At 35.1% G+C, this 21,528-nt stretch overlaps 1 protein-coding gene across 3 annotated transcripts in view; it reads right to left on the bottom strand.

Moving 5' to 3' along the window:
* Positions 1 to 21,528, bottom strand: part of Nrx-1 (neurexin 1) — a 674,791-nt gene that overhangs the window by 420,989 nt on the left and 232,274 nt on the right. For all 3 annotated transcript variants that reach the window (XM_076310652.1, XM_076310653.1, XM_076310654.1), the window contains exon 3: positions 18,320 to 18,467. In XM_076310652.1, coding sequence (XP_076166767.1) covers positions 18,320 to 18,467 — 148 coding nt within the window. The remainder of the gene's footprint in view (positions 1 to 18,319; positions 18,468 to 21,528) is intronic.

The following is a 21,528-nucleotide window of genomic DNA, read 5'->3' as shown; positions in this document are numbered from 1 at the left end:
ACGATATTACAAGGTAAATGTATCAATCATTGACACATTTTATGACAATTATCGTTTCGCATGAAAATAATTGAAAGTTTTGAATATTAAGGGTTTAATGGTTCTATGTCATAGAATTTGAACGAAATGCATCTGACCGTATACCATCCACCATCACTCGCAATGTTTAATTATCTCCTTCTTATCTTCCTATCCTCGTTTTCATTCGTACTCGTACGTCTCGTGATTTCATACTAATTCAACACACACAATTGTTATCAACTGTCCCAAAAACCATCCCCGTTCTATTTATTAGTTTTATACACGTTGAAACTCAATTTTATTAATTTTTCAATATATAATATAATGTATCCATATTTCTATCGTATATAATCAAAACGTGTATTAATTTACACAACGATATTTATTGCATCGATACAAGTGAGCATTCTAGAATTCAACGATTGAATAATCAAACTTTATATTTTATTATTTCATCAAACTATACAAATATCTCCTTTTCGACTTTAATTTGCACAATATACAATCCTCGAACAAATTGATCACGCGTACATTCAACGTATTATACAAACTAACACCGAACGCATCGTTGTTACCCCAGAAGAGGATTCAATTGAAAAATTGAATCGTTCATAAAAAATAAACCGCTCTGACTATATTTATCGTAATAATTATTTCGGCACGTGTGTCACTTTGACGATTCGTCTTTTTCCTTTTTTTTTTTTTACGAGAGATTCCCACGTTCCTTCTTCGCACACGTCGACGAATGCAACGCGTGTAACGAAATTCACGATTCATAGCGCACGTGTTATTGTTCGCAAAGAACTACTCGGAATTAAGGTAATGAGACACTCCGCGCACCTCAGAATTATTTTACGGTTACAAAGGAGATGGCAAACTCGCGATACGAGGGTAACGAAACTGTGTATGCACTGGTTTCATTTGTAACGTAACGGCGTGCTATGCACCAGCACCATAAAATGGTCTAGCTGCGGCAACTTGAATTACTTAATTGGGGAACAGAAAGAGAACGCAATTCGTTTAGCGTTTCGATGGTCTCATCGTGCACGTTGTATAATACGGACGGGAAACATGCATCCGTGGTCAGCGTAAGTTGACAGATGCATTTCCGTTGCAACTGCACGCACGTACCACCGGCAAGAAAAGTGGGTCAACAATCAAATCTCTCGAGGGGTTGGAAACCAGATGCCACGAGTGGCAACAACGAAACTAATGCCTGTATTCCCCATTCGCCCTTAGTCATCTCAGCCATTTTGTATTTGTTCTCCACGGTGATTTTCAAATCCGTTGATATTGCATCGTGTACGTGTATGTACGTTTGAGACTAACATCTTTCAAAGCGACTCGATGAAAATTTCATCCCGATCGCCTGATCAATTGTTACACATTTATGGAATTTTCTTTTCAAGATTGTACACCGAGAGCGTATTCGTTGCTGGCATTGGAAATGGAATAACAGAAAATAGCCCGGAGTGGATCCAGTTAATACAAATAGTCGAGTTAGATTATAATACCTCTATCGATAATTGCATTTCACGATAATACGTGTCTAATACGTGTTTACTGATTTATGCGATATCACTTATGTTACATACGATTGTATGTGTACGATTATAAATGGTGAATTTATCGTTAAAATTTTCTTGCCCCTTTATTAACCGTATTATCATGTTACTAAAATTGAAACGAATAAACTGATTCGAAATGAATCGTTTAAATAGTATTAGCATTTTATTGGGTATACTTTTAGAATTAAACCGAGTGAATTAATGGAAAGTAATCACGCGTTCATAATTTGAATTTCGATCACAGAGAAGAGCCGAAACTAATTCTAATCTGATTAAAATTAATAGCTATTTATTAATCGTAGTTCACTTTTCAAAATTTATGAATGACAACCATTCGACGTATTACAATTTTTCTATACCTGAAACGAAGAGGTCTCTGAGTATTATAATCAGTCGATATTCCGAATTATTCGAACACTCGAAGGAACGTTAAACATTAGAAATAGAAATTGTTCTTAAACCTTCTAAATGTTAGATCCTTTGCTTACGGTTTAAGAAACACGGAGCGATAAAAGTGTTCGTATTTGACGAGTGAATACTTTTATGTTCGTTGTCGAGTCACTTTCAACAGTGACATAATTGAAACATCAAGTAAGAGTTGTTATTTTGATAATTATTTCCTATTCACACTTTTCGTAACAATACCCGAAGGAAACAATCTTGCGTAACTGGTTCCATTTTCTCGTTGCTACATCAAAATGGTTATTGTCAAAGATAAATTCATTAAAAGACCCACAGAACTTCCTGGAACTTGTAGAATATGTCTGTACAAGGCACAGCAGTGCCTTGTACATTGTACTCTGAATGCAGAAGTGGGTCAACAATCAACGATCTTAAGGAGGGAAATACCACCTCCGCAATTTAGTGAGCTCGATGCGCCCGTTTCTCATTTACCAGCATCCACTAATTCGTCTACCTCATTTAACTATTTCATTATGCTGACAAATGTTTTGTTAATTCACTGTATAACATCAACGCGTCGTACTTGCTCCATTTCGGAATCCGCGTTGCACTCGACAAAATAAACAGCGAACTGTTTGTCATTCCGATTCCTTTCTCCGGTTGTACGCGGGAAAAATCATATTCGACGTTTAATAACGCTTTTATGTAAATATTGGAGGATGTCTAACGGAAATTTGTGAATATTTATATTTCGTTTTGATTAAATCAGCTTCACGAATTATAACGGAAAATAAAAGTATCCTACCTTTTATTGGATTTCAGTCACGTATCTGGTTCCCTTAAAAATGCAATTAACGCAATGTAAAGATTATAAAATGGGAAATGGATACCGTAGATTGGACATCGGTTATAACGCGGAATGAAAAATATTGTCCGACCGATACTGAAATAATTTCCGTTAAACTTGATAAAATTTCCATAACTCGTCAATTAATGTACATTTAATTTGACTTTATCTTTTCACACGATTTGTCATTGAAAAAGGATTTTGAGTTCTGTTCTCTAATTTTCTTTTCAATTCGTCTCACAAAGTTAAGATTCTCGATCAAAATTATTTAACCGAAAGATTGCAAATAGAAACTTAACGATTTTATTCGGATAAAGAGGTAGGTTTAATGTTATTCGTATGTGCTGAAATTTGTTTAAATTAAAAACGGAAGCTTCCAAATAAAAACATTGTTCATCAACAATATTTACACTAACCAGATCCTTACAAATCAACTATTTAATCTTAAGATAATTTTCAACACTTCTTCGACAACCATTTCTCTTCACCTTCATTTCTCCATTAATTTTACTTATATTAAATTTTTGTAAAGTGATGATAAATGTTGCTACCGTACAATTGTTACTGTTACTGTATATATTACACACAGTATACTGTGTACAATTTCATACTCCTCGTTCATCGGTCACACGAGATCAATTTGGCGCGCGACACGTGTCAATTATTACATTGGACAAGATACGTTCGATCCTATGTCAACGGTAATGTTATTTTGGTTATTGCAGCCGTCCCGAGTTACACGACACTGACGTAAATGCTTCTATATTTGATATTTTTCAATTCGCTGAGTCGATCGGTTCAAATTCCGACAGATTAGTACTTATCCCAATGTTACTTTTACCGTTTGAACTAACCACCGGCTCTATTGTGGTTTATCAATTATGAAACCGATCAATTGTGATTCTCGTCGCTGACGGGTTTAACGTAATCGGGATTAATTTATTCCGCTAGTATGGAAGTGTATAGTGCACAGCCGCGAGTGAAATAGGTCGACAATCAACAGTCTTGAGAAAGAGGTTATACCACCCTCGCAATAACAAAGCCGATGCTCGAATTTCTCGTTCACCTTATACGCTGTTTATCACCGAGATCTCGTTCATACCATTTCCATTCCACTGAGCAAGACAATCGATCAACACTTTAATTCATCGACCAACACACCCATAGATCGTAAGTGAAAAGTTGTTAGATAGAAATATTTTGGAAACTTTTTTAAATGACACTTTCTTCCTGATAGAATTCATACCATTTCCATTCCACTGAGCAAGACAATCGATCAACACTTCAATTCATCGACCAACACACCCATAGATCGTAAGTGAAAAGTCGTTAGATAGAAATATTTTGGAAACTTTTTTAAACGACACTTTCTTCCTGATAGAATTCATACCATTTCCATTCCACTGAGAAATCGATCAACACTTAAATTCATCGACCAACACACCTATACATCGTAAGTGAAAAGTCGTTGGATGGAAATATTTTGGAAACTTTTTCGAACGACACTTTTTTCCTGATAGAATAAAAGGGTTTACAAAAGATTATGCAAAGTGCTTCGAAGTTGAGTTGTATGTATGAAAATTTTGTAAAAATTTTTGTAAAACCAAATACTATTATCTCACTATCGTTAGCTATCGTTACAGTTTCTGTTTTTCGTAGTTGTTTAACTTTCTCAATAGGGAGAAAGTGTTGATTGTAGTTCCTGAATCGCGTAGTTCAGTAGAACAAGTCGAGCACTGATCAGCCAACGGTGTGAATACCGCTCATCAAATGGCACTTGTACTTTTGGTTTCTGGGTCCTTGGTGAATTTCATTATCGAATGCTTTCGACAATTTCATTCGTGCTCACTCTCGAAACAATAAAATAAACTTGGGTAAAAATGTAAAAATATGTTCCCTGTACAATATTTCTATATCAAGACGTAGATAATTATAGAAATATATTACTTCTCTAATATTTCATTCGCTACTTTTTTCTCTATCTGAACGAGAACTAATTTTTCTTAACTAAAATAAATTTACAAAGATTTAATTCATTTCCTCTTAGAAGATCCGTCGATTTTTACGCATTAGATATAAATTAAATCGACTCGAATCACCGAGAAAGCAGCGTTACTTTTTATCCATCTTTCTTCCTATTGACAAAGATATTACGCGTAACGAAGAGATAAAATAAACTGAAAATATTACAGAATATTTTACTTTTCATTAAAGAGAACAAATAACGTATGTTGGAAATAATATATTGTACAGATTACGTTCCACTTCCCGTATAAAATCCGAACCAGAAAATACCAGAACGCAATTTTTCAATCTTCCGATGAATTATACACAGAACGAACAGCACGCACACCTAAAATTTTCCACAGTGCAGTATTCTAATTACGGAAAAAATTTAATTAATTCCACTTTTAATTCTTCGTGATTACTTTTCCGAAATATTATTTCGATTGATCATTTGTATCTCGGTATATCGTATCCGTTCTGCCTTACACGATTTTTACAAACTATTTTTATTCTACCCGCGCGATTAACAGTTCTGGCTCGTTAGACGCCGAAAATAACAACAAACCTTAAGTCAGCTGGAATTTCACTTTAATTTTTCAACGTGCCCGTTAACAGCTTTTTCCTTGGACGCAATTGTCTTTCTCGGCGGACAGAAATGGTCGTTATACGCGACATAACGTAATTTCCCAGGTTTAATGACCATGTTGAAGCTCCCTGTCAGACTTTCACGGGACGAAAGAGGAACGGACGATGAAATAGCGACGCCGCAGTTGGGGAACATGGGAAGAAAAACGAACCAGAGGATTTATTATGGTCAGAATAATCAGTCCGTTGGGATCTCTTACAAATACCGCAGAGGAGCGAGCGTTTCTCGCTGGAAGAGCTCAGCAGGGATTGAAGAGTAACGCGTGAAAAAGGGAATGTAACGATGTCACCATTTTCTGCCTCGAAAAATTCGACAAACCATTAAAGCAAACCCCTGTGCAAAGGAAATCACATTACGGTAGAATTCTGCTCGTCTGAACACCATTTGTTCAAATTTCGAACGCTGGTGAACATCGGGGTTCGATTAATTTAACAGTATCGGACTGAGAGACAAACGATTTGATTGGAATCTTTGTAGAAATAGATTGTACTCTTGCGATTGTTACTACGAAAGAACAATAAATGAACACTTTGGATTCAAAGTTTTCAAGCTTAGAAGATTCTTTACGATCGATCGTGGACAAAGATAATAACGAAATTGAGATACTTCGTACGATCACTGTGCGGCATGAAATTGTTCTTAGAAGGTAATGATATAGTTTTAAAACGAGTACTCTTCTCTTTGAGTACTTGATAGACAGATTTCTCGAGAAACGCGCGTTGTAGGTGAGTAGTATTGTGATACTGGTTTTAGAGAAACTGAGTGATGTTTTCATGGAAGAATGAGTATAATGAGGGTGTATGAAAAATAGTCTGTCGACGAATAAGGACTAAAGTTCGTGTTATGGATACAGGTATGTATGTAACGAGTGTGGCATGGTATGGTTTAGATAGCTCTTTCTATTATATATTAATTATATATAATATATATTATATATTAATCATATTAATGTACGTTCTGAACAGTAGGACCATTAAGAAAGGGAAACAAAGAAAATCGTCGAGATATGAATCCTCATACACAAGTCTAATAAAGATTTGAACTCTCGATCTGAGTCTATTGTTTCAAATATCTTTTAACACAGTATCTCCATCCGGATTGAAACGTGTAATGAGCATTATAAAAGGGTGTACGTGTGCCTAGAGAGCTGTACTCAAGGGAAAAAAAGAGAGAGAGAAATTTATACGCGAGCAATCTGTTCAGTTCGTATCATTTTACTTGCTTGTTTCAGCGATATACTGGCTGTTAATTAAGCGTGGTTATTCAATCGATTCACTCACATTATAGTGGGATCCTCCTCTCATTAGCCTTGAGCGACCAAAATATTTGACGCGTACTTCGTTAATTAGCTTCTCGCATTTACCGTTTAATACGAAGCCTTCGATTCATTTCAAGCTGACAATATTACATAACGTTAAATTCGTCTTTTCATCGGTTATTGCATACAACAAACAAACAAAAAATACAACACGACGCTGTTTAAAAATTCTAAGGCAATCTCGGTTTCTCAGAAAATATGAGAAAGAAAGAGTAAAATACGAGAAAGAAAGAGTGAAATACGAGAAAGAAAGAGTGAAATACGAGAAAGAAAAAGTAAAATACCAGAAAGAAAAATGTCTCCGTGCAAAGAGTCCCATAGAATGTAAAATGTTTCCTGCAAAACAGTCTATTCCAAAGACCACGGACGATAAGTTACATCGTCTAGAAATCGTTGTCGAGTTTCAACCCGATTCAATTTTCTCCAGACACGCGTCGACAAATATAATAATTTCACTGTCCCCGATCGTATCGAGTTACACTCGTGATCGCTGCGCGCGTAAATTAAGAACAATTTACACGAAGAACGTGCGTTACAATCCGAGTAATCACAACTGTGGATTCGCAGCACGCACCGCGATCGCATTTTGCGCAACAATGAGCTCCGCGAGCCGATTGAATTAATTCAGAGCATCGATACGCCTTTGAATAACAAGGAAGCGGAACACTGCTGAAAGAAGTCAGGATACTCGCAAGGAGAGTACAGAATTGCCGGGTAGCAATTCACGGATCCTGTCTCGACGAGTTGCACGAATCGCTCGTAAAACGACGTTGAGATTTAACGGGCGCAATTTTCATAACCGACTGCGCCTAAATAAAATGTCGCAGAACGGAGAAACCGAGTTTCCTGGACATGAAAACGCGTCGCCTGCTGGTGACGTTCGATTTCTGTCACGGAGCACGGTAACCGTCCGCAATTTCTACGCGTATAACTGATCAAAACTTTTGGCACACACCTGCGTCGAGTTCTTTCGCAAGACGCGCGTCGAACGCGTTTTCAATTACTTGGTCGTTCTTCGATACTCGCTGGGTCGTTTCAGACCCGGTAGATTCATCAATCGACGGAGACACTGCTGGTAGTATTCGTTTTCAAGGTGGACACGGAAGACTTAATTCTATTTTTTATTGACTGTACAGTTGTTACGTGAGAAGCATTGCAAGTAAGGATTTTGAACGTAAAATAAGGAGAAATAATCCTTGTGGTAATCTTTTTTGTGTAGACGAGGTTTTCATTGCACCTAGATCCGTTAGGTGAATTACTTGTAAACAGAGTGTTGGGTGGAAAAGTTGAGTTGGCACACATAATGACACGATTGATTTTTTTCCATTTTGTTTTCAGACCACGTAAGATATATATAATGTAAGCACGTAAGATATATATAACGTGAATATTTTATGTCATCACAAGTTGCAGGTCCAATTGGCTACCTTGCTCTTCGAATTTCAAATTAATGGATTTTTACCTATAGAGGTATTTAAAATCAATAGTCTATAGAACTTTACTTGATAATATTGAAAAACTACGTCGACATGTTAATGAAGGCTGTTGTCAAATCTGTACAACATTCAGAGACTGTAACTTGGAAATAAGGTTATATCGGACATTTATTTATATAAACTTTTCCTTATTTTTATGTTCATTAAGTTGTTGCATATGAAACTATGGTTCCGGTAGATCAAAATAAGAGCTATGAATTTAAACGAATAAATTTTTTCTTCGATGAAATATTAATTCATAATATTATATACCATTCTTATGAAAACTTTCATTTTTGGATAGAATAAAATTTCCAAGGGTGGCAATTACTGCTTTTCGAGTATGGAAGGTTTTATTCTTTAAGAATAATTCTAAGTGACGAAAAATGTGATAATCCGCTGGAGGAAGATCTAGTGAGAACGGTGGTTGTAATAAAATTTCATATTTTAATTCTGTTAGTTTTACTGTGGAGGTTCGTGGTCGAGTATTATCGTGTAAAAATATGGGTACGTGCCTATTAACTAATGAGAGTTGCATTTGAATCAATTTCATATGCATAACTTCAATTTCCTGATAATATAATATCGTTGTTATCGTTCCTCTCGGATTTAAAAAAGAATTGAAGAAAAATTATATTCTTAACAAACTAATTTATCACTAGAAACTTTCTCGATCGCAAGGATCGTTTCGACATATGCTTGGGTACTTTGCTAATATCCAACCATTGTTTAGATTGTTTTTGATTATCATAAAGAATTCATTTCTCGGTCCCAAATATAATTCTCTTCAAAAACAAATTTCTGATATTACAGATTCTGAACGATGAACACACTTCTGACTGTTTCAACGTTTGTTCCTCTGTCAATTCATGTGATATCTATATTATATCAATCATATTTGTTTCTTAATTTTTTCACCGTGCCTATTATAATCAGGTGCTGCGAAATTGTTATTCCAGAAACTTCAAAGTCTACGGCAACACTTCGAGTTGTCGTTTGTGAAGCAGCTTCCAACTTACTTTTCAATCGTCCTTCGTCTGAAACAGATTTGGGTCTTCCTCGAAGAACATTTTCGAGACTCCTGGAATTAAATTCTTGAAACCACCATTGAATGATCCTCTCATTTATAGAGCCTTCTCTAAAGACCGAATTAATATTCCGGCTTGCATCACGTGCACTACGCTCTTATTTAAGTTCCTATAAAAAAAAGTATAATATAAACAATGGTTATAAATATTATTTTACTGAAATATTAATTTTTCGATTACATCGGGCTTCTAAAATATATATGGACCCCGCTAACCGGAAATGTTCTCGTTCACTTACTTTCTGGCAAACCTTGGATATTCTTTGCCTGTGCACCACTCCAAGTACCAACCGACCTCTGGTGACCTCAGCTGACCAGTGCTGACCACTGATAACCGTTGGTCAGCATTGGTGAGCACTTCCCTAAATTTAAACTATACCCGTTTCTACCCCTTTACTTTATTTGAATTTTTGGTCCTGCGGTAACTTTACTTAACTGGTTACCGCTTTTATTGCTTTTTTATTGTTATGAATGTTTTCTTGCTCCTTAGCTAGGTACGTCGAGGAGAATAACGAACTAGGTGACGAACGAAGAGAATTCGAAATACCTAATATATTTCCTTTCAGGTAGGTATATCACCGAAAGAATTTTATTTATTTAAAATAAAATATTTTGTTTTCCTTATTTTATTATTCTTTTTCCATAACTTTCAATATATATTTAATTTTAGATGTATAATTACTTGTAGGTTTATCGCGAAGGTATCGAACGATACATTGCATCCATCGTGGGATCTTTACTTTCACAGTGTTTATATTTAAGCTTAGTTTAGGCTACTTTTATGGCTACTATCTACGAATCCATATACTGTACCAAACAATTATCGAATACGTAGTTTCAGTTTGCTCGCTCATTCGTTCCTCATTCCAGTCACTACTGCTTGTTGTATATGCAAGTGATTGACCTGTGGCTCTTCCGAACGGTCAGTTGCTCTCCTCTGGCACATCTGTTTTTAGAAGAAAACGCTTCGTCCGCAGAGGGGTTGCTTGGCAACACGCACCTATTCACAGAAGCTGCCAACTCGGGAGAATCTATTTTATTGTTAGACGTTCTAAGTCAGATTCACACTTGGTGGCTCGTGACAGGATGCAGAGAGAAATAGAGCACCCAATTCGGTGGCGTCGATTATCCTCCATTTCAATTGGACTCGTTAAGAAGAAACGACACTGACTTCAGAGTCTCCGAGTCTTATCCCCGATGGAATTGTGATAAAATCTAACAGCAAAAGGACTCAAGAGTTCACTTCCTTGTAATTGCTAAAGATTAAAGTAAAGATCCTCCGTCACTGACATCGATAATTCAAATACGATGAGGGGAGTGGTTATTCGGAGTTGAACTTCTTACCAGAGAATGGTTGTTGCGGGATGAATAGCTCTATTCGTAATCCCCGGATCAATGCAGTGATAAGCAGGAGCTTCTAGACCCATGAGCGCTATACACGGAACATGACACACACAATGACCTTAGGACCTCTGGATCTTATACCCAATGGAATTGTGTCAAACTCCAGCAGTAAAATGACCCAAGAGTAAACTTCCTTGCAACTGCTGGAGACTAGAGTTTAAGGTCCTCTGTACCTGTTCCCCATGATTCGGGAAGATGAGAGACCTAGTTATTCTGAGTCAAACTCGATGATGGAGGTGGCTACGAGGGGCTAGATAATTCTCTGTTCGTAATTTGTAACCAATACGAAACATTGCACACAATGATTCTAAGGCTCCATGTCTTATTCCTAACGGAACTGTAATAAACTCTAGCAGCAAAAATGATCAAAGAGAAAATTTCTATGGAACTCTTTATGATTTGAGAAGATAGCAGGTCTAATTATTCCAAGTCAAACCCCCAAATCGAAGTGGCTTGTTAGAATGTAAATAATTTTCTGTTCGTGACCTCTGATCAATGTAGTGATAGACGTGGAGTGTTACATATACATGACCCTAGAGCCAACTACACGATTTGGGTTGCACTTTTTCCAATTTTGCAACATTTTGCTCAACAATGTAATTGCCTAGTAGAATTAAAGAGGGAGATCAAAGAAGCTTTCTCGATTGTAATGCTTCTTGAGAGAGATCGATGGAACTTTGATCGACGAACAATAATTTTTCGTCGTGAGTAGTACCGAGCTAATTGAAGCTATTGAGCTCGAAACTTTTCTAATACACAAGTATGTATGGAACTTTGTACATTTTAATCAAATTTAAGACTTCGAAATAATAAAGTTGCTCGAAAGATTTGAACGACTTGGAAGAATCGAGGTGTCTGAAAGAATTAGAGTACTCTGTTTTCTTTATGCATACTCCAAATCCTTTCGATTTGGTAGCACTGCAGTGACCATCTATCCATCACCATATTTGATTAAGTGTACAGTTATCTATCAATCAAGCATTCATTCTTGGTCATAGCTACTCAAGGCTTTGATCATTTTTAACAGACAATTGTATTGCGGATATTTTCTAATACAATTATAATATATAGGAATTTTAGAATTTATTAAATGATATTTCTCTTTGTATTCTGGAAAAGGGGACTGTGCGAATTGGATGCTTTCTTTGGAATATTGTTTGCGAGTGCAAGACAAGAGGGAATTGATTCGAAGGAACAAAGTTACAATAGCATTTAAGTGCACCACAGAATGTGGTTTGGAACGAAGCTAGGGATTGTTTTTTGTGTTTGGAATAGTCTCCACGCACGCAATCCAAAAGTTACAAGCTAGTGTAACTGTAGTAGATTGCTTAATGAAAGAGGAACAGAATTTACACTGTGAAAAGGATCGAAACTTATAACACGAAGGGTAGCACAAGTTTTAAACAGCATTCTGAGTGGTTCTATTTGTGCATTTAATATTCAATTGATGGTGCGATGATTTACACCGGTAATAATACCTGAATTCAAGTCAAGAGTACTTTACAAATCGTTTGATTCTTTTCATACTAGACAATGCTGTATAAAAGTCTTAGAAAATTAATCACTTTACTGTCTTAACCATTTACGATTTTTTGTTGTAAAAACTATCGAAAGTATCACTTATCGTTGAACTTGAATAAAGATGCATAATTTTCCACGTCTCTAAATTCAAAATAACATTCAATTCGCACTATTTATTGTGTATTGAACTCAAATTTCAATTAAGTGTTCAGAATTGTTCAATGCACTACTATTCCATCACTGATAGGAAGTAATCCAGCATTTTACTTAAATTTGTGTATCGTATAATTCAATCTGAATAAGTTCATTATTTCATTGAAGATTAATAAAGTATCACATTAAAAACTTTTTAACACATTAAAAACTTCAATACTTTGTATAAATTACTATTACCATGTACAATGTATTCTACCCAAGTCCCAAAAATTAAATTTATTCTTCCAAATAATTTACAAACGCGAGACCTTTTGTTGGTTTCAAATAATGAATGCTATTAACTTCAAAAATCACGTGTTCGGTAATGCACACCGTAAACTGCAACGATAAAGATTGAATAAATTGATTTAAATATATTATAACGAGGTTCATTGGGAGTGAATTCGCTGTCAAGTAACAAACAGCCATTCTTGAGAGAAATAAACATCAAAGAGAAAGTTCTAACTCGGAATCCTCTGACGTGGCATTAATACATGCAGGTGTGCACCCTGAGCGTTGGAGTATTATCTCTCATAGTAAAACGCAATTAAAATAAATCCTGATCGCTGCTTATCCATGGGGAAACAGAGAGAGTCTGGCCTTTTAAATCTGTCGGGGCGTGATCTTGCATTCTTCAGAGTCTTTTGGAAGAAAAAGTGCATAAGTGATCCACGAGACCGTATAATTGGGCAGGAACATTTGAACCGAGTGAATTGAATTAGGTCTCCATTAACAGATGAACGAAGAACTGTACACGATTGTTCACGAAGGCATTCATTGATATTACACGCGCAACGAAACGTATGGTTGGGAATGATTCGATCGAGGACTGCTTCAAACTTTTGTCTCGTAATATTTTTAATTACTGGTATCTACACTGACACATAATATATCGAATTGTTGCCTGGAATAAAAGAATTGCGATTTCAACGATGCAATTGCTAGATGGCAAAATTAAAATAACATGGAAAACCACGTGTGCAATTTGTGTTTCCATCCAGAGTTACCAATTTAGTAATATTTTAAATTACTAGTATCTATACTGACATAATATGTCGAATTGTTGCCTGGAATAAAAGAATTGCGATTTCAACGATGCAATTGCTAGATGGTGAAATTAAAATAACATGGAAAACCAGCAATTTGTGTTTCCATTCAGAGTTACCAATTAAATGTAATATAATTTGTAATGCGAACGTAATTTAGTCGAGAACAAATGCTATTTCGTTTAATGAGGCCACAATGAAGTGCAGATCAAAGTTTTATAGATAGGATAAAATATGAACAATTTGGATTCAGATATTGCCAATGCAATGGCATACATTGTAGAATTAAATCTTGAACCTTCTAATATATTACAGAAGCATATTTAGTAAAAATATTACTAAATTTAGTGGAACGTATGTCTCTCGTATTTGATATTTTACTAATTCGGAAAAATTACGAGTGTGGATGAGATCGAATTGATATTATGAAAATTATAAAATAAAATTCACATTTATTAACTCTTTACTCTATGGATAAATGATATAGTAAGGATTTTACCATAAAGATTACCTACAATATTAAATTTTCTTTTCATAGACATTGACATCAGCTGTAAAAGTCTCTGTTAAATAATGTATCGTAACAAAAAGTATAAATATTATTTATTAACCGATATTAATACTCTCCATATATTGTATAACTAAATTCTATGTATAACATATATTGTAGTCGTAATTAAATTATTAATTACAAGCATTCAAGCGTCGTTTAACGAAATTACAACACAAATATTTCACGACAATAATTTCATCACTGTGTACTAGGTACACGATTCAGAGGTAATTAACGGTTAATGACGACAATGATTGTTGGAAAAATTATATTCTTATCCGAGGGTCTCCCAAAAACGATACTGACAAACAAACCAGCCGTACCGAGATTGTTACAGCTTCGATAGTTCAGCTGATCAATTGTGACCATCGTCGAATAAACAAACCGCTAATTTGCGACACTGATTACTCCGCAGAAATTGATTTTCAGCAGCGGATACGTGAAACACAATAAAAAGTTACAATCAGTAAACTGGTTGCTATAGATTAATGGTGAACAACCTTGCTAGTGGACTAAATTAAATAAAATAATATTTTCTGTGGATCAAGTTTCAAGTAAATCGTGAGTAAAATAATATATTTAAATTTAGCAATTTCAAATTATATATACAAATGTATATATACATATATTAAATCCAAAGTTAATCTTGGTATATTTTTTGAACTTCAAAAAGCCAATAAAAGATAATTTGGTTTTAGATTTTAAATATAAGATGTTCAATATTTTTTGAAACAGTGAATTATTTGAAATATCTAAATAAGATTTGAGTGTCATATCTTAGTAAAATGTTATTGTTTCATTTGTTTCAAGAAAATGATTATAAATGAAAATTACAATTTTTCCCTAATATTTTTCGATATAGATTTTTCAGTATCATAATTTGAGTTATTTGGTGTTACACCAAATAATTATTCAAAAATATTGATAATCTAAGCATTTTATTCTTTATTTTTACTACAATTATATACTAAGAAGTATATATACATATGCATTATTTAAAATATTTAATTATTGTTATTATATTGTAACTTTTACTATCTCTTCTATGTATTATAAAATAATCTACACAATTATATTTCCCAAAACCAACTACTTACTTATTCTTTCCTAAGTATTTTTCGCCAATCTATACTATTTTATATTTTCACATATATAATTACTTCAATTTCTATAACTTCTTGTCTATTCCATAATATACTTTTCCTCGCATAGTGCATTAATTTTATTCCATTGCTAAAGAGGACAAAAAAAAATGAATTTCTCGAAATTTTTAACGACACACGATGTAATAAAACGATATATTGAATAATGATTTTTGAATGTACTTTTTAACTTTATCGCACGGATCAGATAAATTTGAAACGGCCTGATTAGTCCGCGAGCCAGAGTTTGCGCATCCATGGTGTAAAATAATTAAAATTCGCTCACGTCGACGAGTGTGCGTTAGGAATCGACCGTGTCACGTCACAATGATCGATACCGCTTTTAGAAAAGTTTTCAGGTGGCACAACATTAACGGATTAACAGCGCGGATAGTGTAGCGGTGTAAAAAGCTGATTGCGAAACGGGGTTGTGTCAGTATCGCGATTAATTGGATTGTAGATCGGGGTTGTACCGTTGGCGGGAACGAAACGTGAAATATTTGTAAAATATTGGATGTCGCGCGTGCAATAATAAATCATACTTTTCGATGGTAACTGAAAACAGTATTATTAAAATTCGATGCTACGGTGTTATCGAAAAGTCGAGTTATTTTTAAAATAGCTATACACTTGGCGATACCGGCTCGAAGTTTTATTAACGTTATTGTCGCTGATGCTCGTGCTGTTGCATTAATGATCACGACAGACTGAACGAACGTTCTGTTAATGTATTAAATATTACTGAACAGCGGAAACTCGTATTTTAGTAGGATTCGAGAAGTTTAAACCTGAAATGAATTTTTCAATATTTCTTTGTTCAGATTTTTTAGAAACGTTTCGATGAAATCACGATAGATTAAAAGACAATTAGAACCTTCTCTTCTCTAGCTACCGACAAACGATGAAATTGTTTTCATTTTAGTTCATTTTAATTCGAAATGAGAATTGCGAGTAAATTAGGAGGTAATTATAGTAATCGCTCTGCGAGAGAGAATGACGTGTTCCTCCTATTATTTTCGGTGTCCTTTCATTCTGATTCTTTGAAATCGCTTAAGCTATGGGACTACGGATGAAATCATGCGACACTCCGTTCAAAAGAATGAATCTGGCATTGAAATCTCCGGTATGTTTCCATTCACAAAGAAGCTATTGCTACCATTACATGGGTCACTTGATAGAGTATAACTTTTATATATTTTTTAGTAGATCAAAAATTGTGGGAAAATTTCATGGCTGCTAAGTTACTCCCTCGTCTCGACTCAAAGAATTAAACCTTCTCAGGGTAAACGTTTAATTTCTTTTATGATTTTATTATCCTCAATTGCATCATTCGTATTGCAGGGAAATCTCACGTTTCGAGAATTATTACAACGAATAAAGTACGTCACCTAACTTCCAAATGAACTAAAGTTAACACCATATTGTACAATAATCGATAAGTGCTGTATTGCGAACCTAACCACCAGCGTCAGTTGTATCCATATAGATCGGTGTTCCAATTATTCTGTTAATTGTCATAATTATGTTTCGTTCTCAAATAGATGTTCAGAAGTTTACAGATCGTCTACATCAATATATTCTGCACGCAAAGTTTAAACTCACCCTGATATCGAATATGTTATGTTGTCTATATAGTTTGTGCACAGAGGACACGAATGGTGGGAATAACTATTGCTATCGTCGAATCTATCGAAGCTGGGAAAATATTAATTTAACAAACGATTCAATTTCATTGCGTTAAAATGAAAGTATAACATCTCGCAGATTTATTAGTATAAATTTAAAATAATAATGCATTTTAAAAATTTTTGTTGTCTTTGTTTCTACCTTCTAATTATATTTGAATTTGCCTAATTCCAATGTGAGAAACAAAATTATACGTATTATACATTCCGAATGAAAGATTATGAGTCAATAGATGTTTTATTTTCTATAATTTACTCGTGACGAGTGTACGTGACGTTTCGATAGCTCAAATTGGTTTATTTATTTATGTAGAGGTATACATATAAGCTAAACAAGTAAAATGTTCTAACAATTGTGCAAAAGAGGCGAGTTACAACCAAAGTACTGTCACAAACATAACTTCAGTTCTGTACATCTAGAGTGTACAAATATTCGAAAACCGAAGGAAGTAGCAAATTGATATTCATAATATTATACATTACAATAGAAACTGCAACGAATACCACAAACGTATCGTTTGATACATTACACATTACTTTGGTGTCTTGTAACCAAATTTATGGAATCAAAATTAAAATTTCTCTCGATCCACTTTCTACCATAACGGATAATATAAACATTTCACAATTTATTTCGTAATAATTACATCCACAAACACACGTAAAACTTTCACAAAACAGAATTGTCCACCAAAACCAAAAATTGTATACACCTGTTGTGTCTTTTAACTCGATCGTTCAAAATGATTATCCACATCCGAGTACAATTAAACTACTATCCAACTCAATGTACACACTATAAATTTCTACGAAGAAGAAACACATAGCTTCTTTGAGAAACCTAGATCCAATCTTAACCCTTTGAACTCGAGAGGAGACCCTCGATCGCCACTCGATTTAGTGTACTTCCTTCAATTCGGGGAAATTTTGTGACTTGAAATTCAAATTGGAAATTAGGTATTACACTCTTTTAAGATGTAAACATATGTATGTCAAGTATTGAAATAAAAATATTCCATTCGGTATTAATTTTGCGATTTAAAAGATTTCATCGAGACGCCAGTTTCAGGTAGCAAAAACGCTTCGAGTGCAAAGGGTTAATCGAAGTGCTTCAATTTTCCGAAAAATGATCTTCATACGGTTTCTTCGTATCTGTGCAACTATTGTTCGGCAAATTGTCATTCGACCCCTATTATATCCACGAGGATATTAAGGTAACAGTATTGGACCATTCGGTGCAGTGTACGAGGACTAACGAGAGCGAGAGCTCGATCGACGAGGATCGAGATCGAAGCGACAAACGCTAAGGACTTTCGAACGTGCACGGGAACGCGTGGCAACGTGAGTTTCGTTGTAGACTGGTTTGTAAACAAACGAGGCATCTAGATGTAAAACAACCTACCTTTCTCACAATAGGCGCCCTCATAATCGCCAGACCGGCACTCGCAGATGGGTCCACTATCAGTGGAAATGCAGATTCCCCCGTTCTGGCAGGGATCATGGCTTTCACAGGCATCCGTTGTATTGGCTGTCATCATGGTGCGTAAACTCTGCAACAGATAATGGAAAGTAACGTTATCGTATCTGTGGATATCAAAGCACGGTGTAGATACCGCGCGATGGGAACGCGGCAAGTGATGAGAAATCGATATCGGGATTCGTGCCACGAAAGAATGATAGAAGTATGCAGTGGAAGCCTCGATCGTTTTCGAAGCTGATCGTTTTTGTTTCACAACGATGATACTCTCAATACGGTATTTGAAAAAGGAAAACAAACAAATTCGTTACCACGGACAATTAATATTTGTATCCGAAACCGGGACCAAGTCGAGTGTCACCGAAATCGTATACAGGAATTTTATTTATCGAAATCGATCGATACCATTGAGATCTCTGTCGATCGAATTTTGTTTCAAAATGGCAACAATTGTTGTGAAATATCAACGAGAACTATTCTTCTCCCGATTGGTTTCACGATAGGTAAAAGTAATATGGAACAGTGACAAATGTAAAGAATTGCTATCTGTGATTAGTGATTTGTGAAACTTAATTTAATTTTTTCTACTATTTCCAATTGTTTTTTTTTTTTATGAAAGAGTCACAGTTATTGTGTAAAACAGTATCGATTGAACGAAACGTGAATGCTTTCGTGTTGCACGTTATAGATATATATGATATTTCGCAGCTCTACTTATGTTTAATCAGTTCGTTAATAACGATAGTAATACTTGCTTATTACGTCAGTATTATACGCGAATGAATTAACGGATTAAATAAAATATGATACTGATGCAGAGATAATCATGCAATAACCGAGAATATACAACCACCGATTTTATCGATAATTGAATCCTTTGTATTGTTTATTACAATTTATTTACCGTTACTATACGTTGCATCTTTGTCCAAATTGTCGGGTAGCAGCTTTGTTTCGTTTAACAGTTATTATACCGATAATTTTGTTTCCCCTTTTCGCGAATAGGTAATCAATCGTCTTTAAATGTTTTACTTTACTTTCCAGAGAAGGAAGTACCTTTAAATTCCTCAAAAGACCAAAAACAATATTTCTTTCCATATATTAAACGAAGATATAAAATAGTGCCTGTATCAAACATTTATCAGAATTCCATCGAAAATAAAATTCGATGAACAAATATTTCGAAACGACCCATCACTCTTGCGATATTTTTCGTCGTCGGACTCTGAAATATTACACCCTTTTCAATTCAAAAAAATAGAAGTATATTGCCAACCATCATCCAAATAAAATATTACTTTCTACAGGTTAGAAATAGTACATCACAATATGTCTCGGAGTTCAACAGCTACGTTCCGTGTATCGAATAAAATTTGAGTAGTTTCCATCATAACAGAGTCGAAAATAAAACACTCCAATATATTGTCGAATATTTTGATTGAGCTACTACTGAAGTATTTCATAACATACAGGACGAGAATCATTTTTTAAAATCTGTTGCCTAATTTTTCGAAAAAAAAAAGAAAAGAAGAAAACAGTAGGAACGAAGTATCTTTTTCGAGAAAATGGAGAATTTCTACATTTCGAAAACTCGTTGGGTACATGCTCCAATTGAGTGCAACTTGACTAATATGTCTGGTTCCACTGTACACGGTTTCCATTTATGTTGGTGTCTGTTAACATTAGCAACAGTGTAGTATCATCGACTGTAACATGTTCCGGCCAGTTAGAAGATAGTAACTTTCACAGAAAATAGGTAACATCGTACCATCGTCAATGTTTACAAACACAAACACAAGTGGAAATAATGGATACTAGAGACATACATTAGCTAACAATAATTCCTTTTCTATAGCACAGGTACCTGCAAAAACTTCGAAATTGATTTTCTCAAAAACAAAACGTCTTGTCAATAAAATTTACTCTAAATTTTTTATTTATTTTTGCAAGAGAAATCTCCCAACACTTGGGTTGTCTCCAGCCTCTATTTATTGAATATTCATACTACATAATATTGTAGGTATCAGTTAGTTACGTGTCTTAAGGAGTAAGGCCAATATTCTGATGAAGGACTTGGATTCCATCCAGGACCATTTTCTCTTGCTTCTCATAGTACGTGCAATTACAACTTCGTCCTCAAGATAGTTCAGTGTAATAATCTATTTATTGAATGTGGCCACTAAGTGACACTAACTTTCAGTTAGTCTCAGGAAGAAGGGCCAATATTCTGATCAAGAACTTGGATTCCTTCTAGATTTATTCTCCCCAGTTTCTAACAGTACTTTCAATTAGAACTTCGTCCTCAAGATAGTTCAGTGTAATAATCTATTTATTGAATATACCCACTAAATGACACTACGTTTCAGTTAGACACATGTCTCAGCAAGAAGGACTAATATTCTGACGAAGGACTTTGAAGTCCTAGATTTATTCTCTCGAGTTCCTAACATTACTTTCAATTATTACTTCATCCTCAAGATAGTTCAATATAATAATCTATTTATTGAATATAGCCACTAAATGACACTACGTTTCAGTTAGACACATGTCTCAGCAAGAAGGACTAATATTCTGACGAAGGACTTTGAAATCCTAGATTTATTCTCTAGAGTTCCTAACATTACTTTCAATTATTACTTCGTCCTGAAGATAGTTCAATATAATAATCTATTTATTGAATATAGCCTCTAAATAACATTAGCTTTCAGTTAGTCACATGTCTGAGGAAGAAGGGCTAATATTCAGAAACTTCCTCCAGGACTGTTCCCTCCAGCTTCTAATAGTACATCTAATTATTACAACTTCGTTCCCAACTGTTGTACCCCGATCCATAGGGTTTCGCGCAGATTTGAAACCCTTTCTACCCTTGTTTCTTCGTTGTCCCGAAATGGCTACGGGCCAACAGTGGAACGATCGGCAGTTCGGTATAATAATGGAGTAGAACGATGCGGCTGACCCGGTAACCCAATACGTGCACCCGCGGAGACTATTCTGCAACCAAGGAGTCAAAAATCCCCTTCCTCGGGCTTTACAGAAACTCCAGTGGCTCCGGAGAGAAGTCTGGATATGTAGGCCGATGTTCCATTGCGAGAAATCAGCCACGGACTCATTTCAAAGATTACGCCTCCGTGGAG

Source organism: Ptiloglossa arizonensis, chromosome 4 (genome assembly GCF_051014685.1).
Source record: "Ptiloglossa arizonensis isolate GNS036 chromosome 4, iyPtiAriz1_principal, whole genome shotgun sequence".
Classification (NCBI taxonomy): domain Eukaryota; kingdom Metazoa; phylum Arthropoda; class Insecta; order Hymenoptera; family Colletidae; genus Ptiloglossa; species Ptiloglossa arizonensis.
The sequence above is the reverse complement of the archived record's forward strand: the minus strand, read 5'-3'. Positions and strand labels throughout refer to the sequence as shown.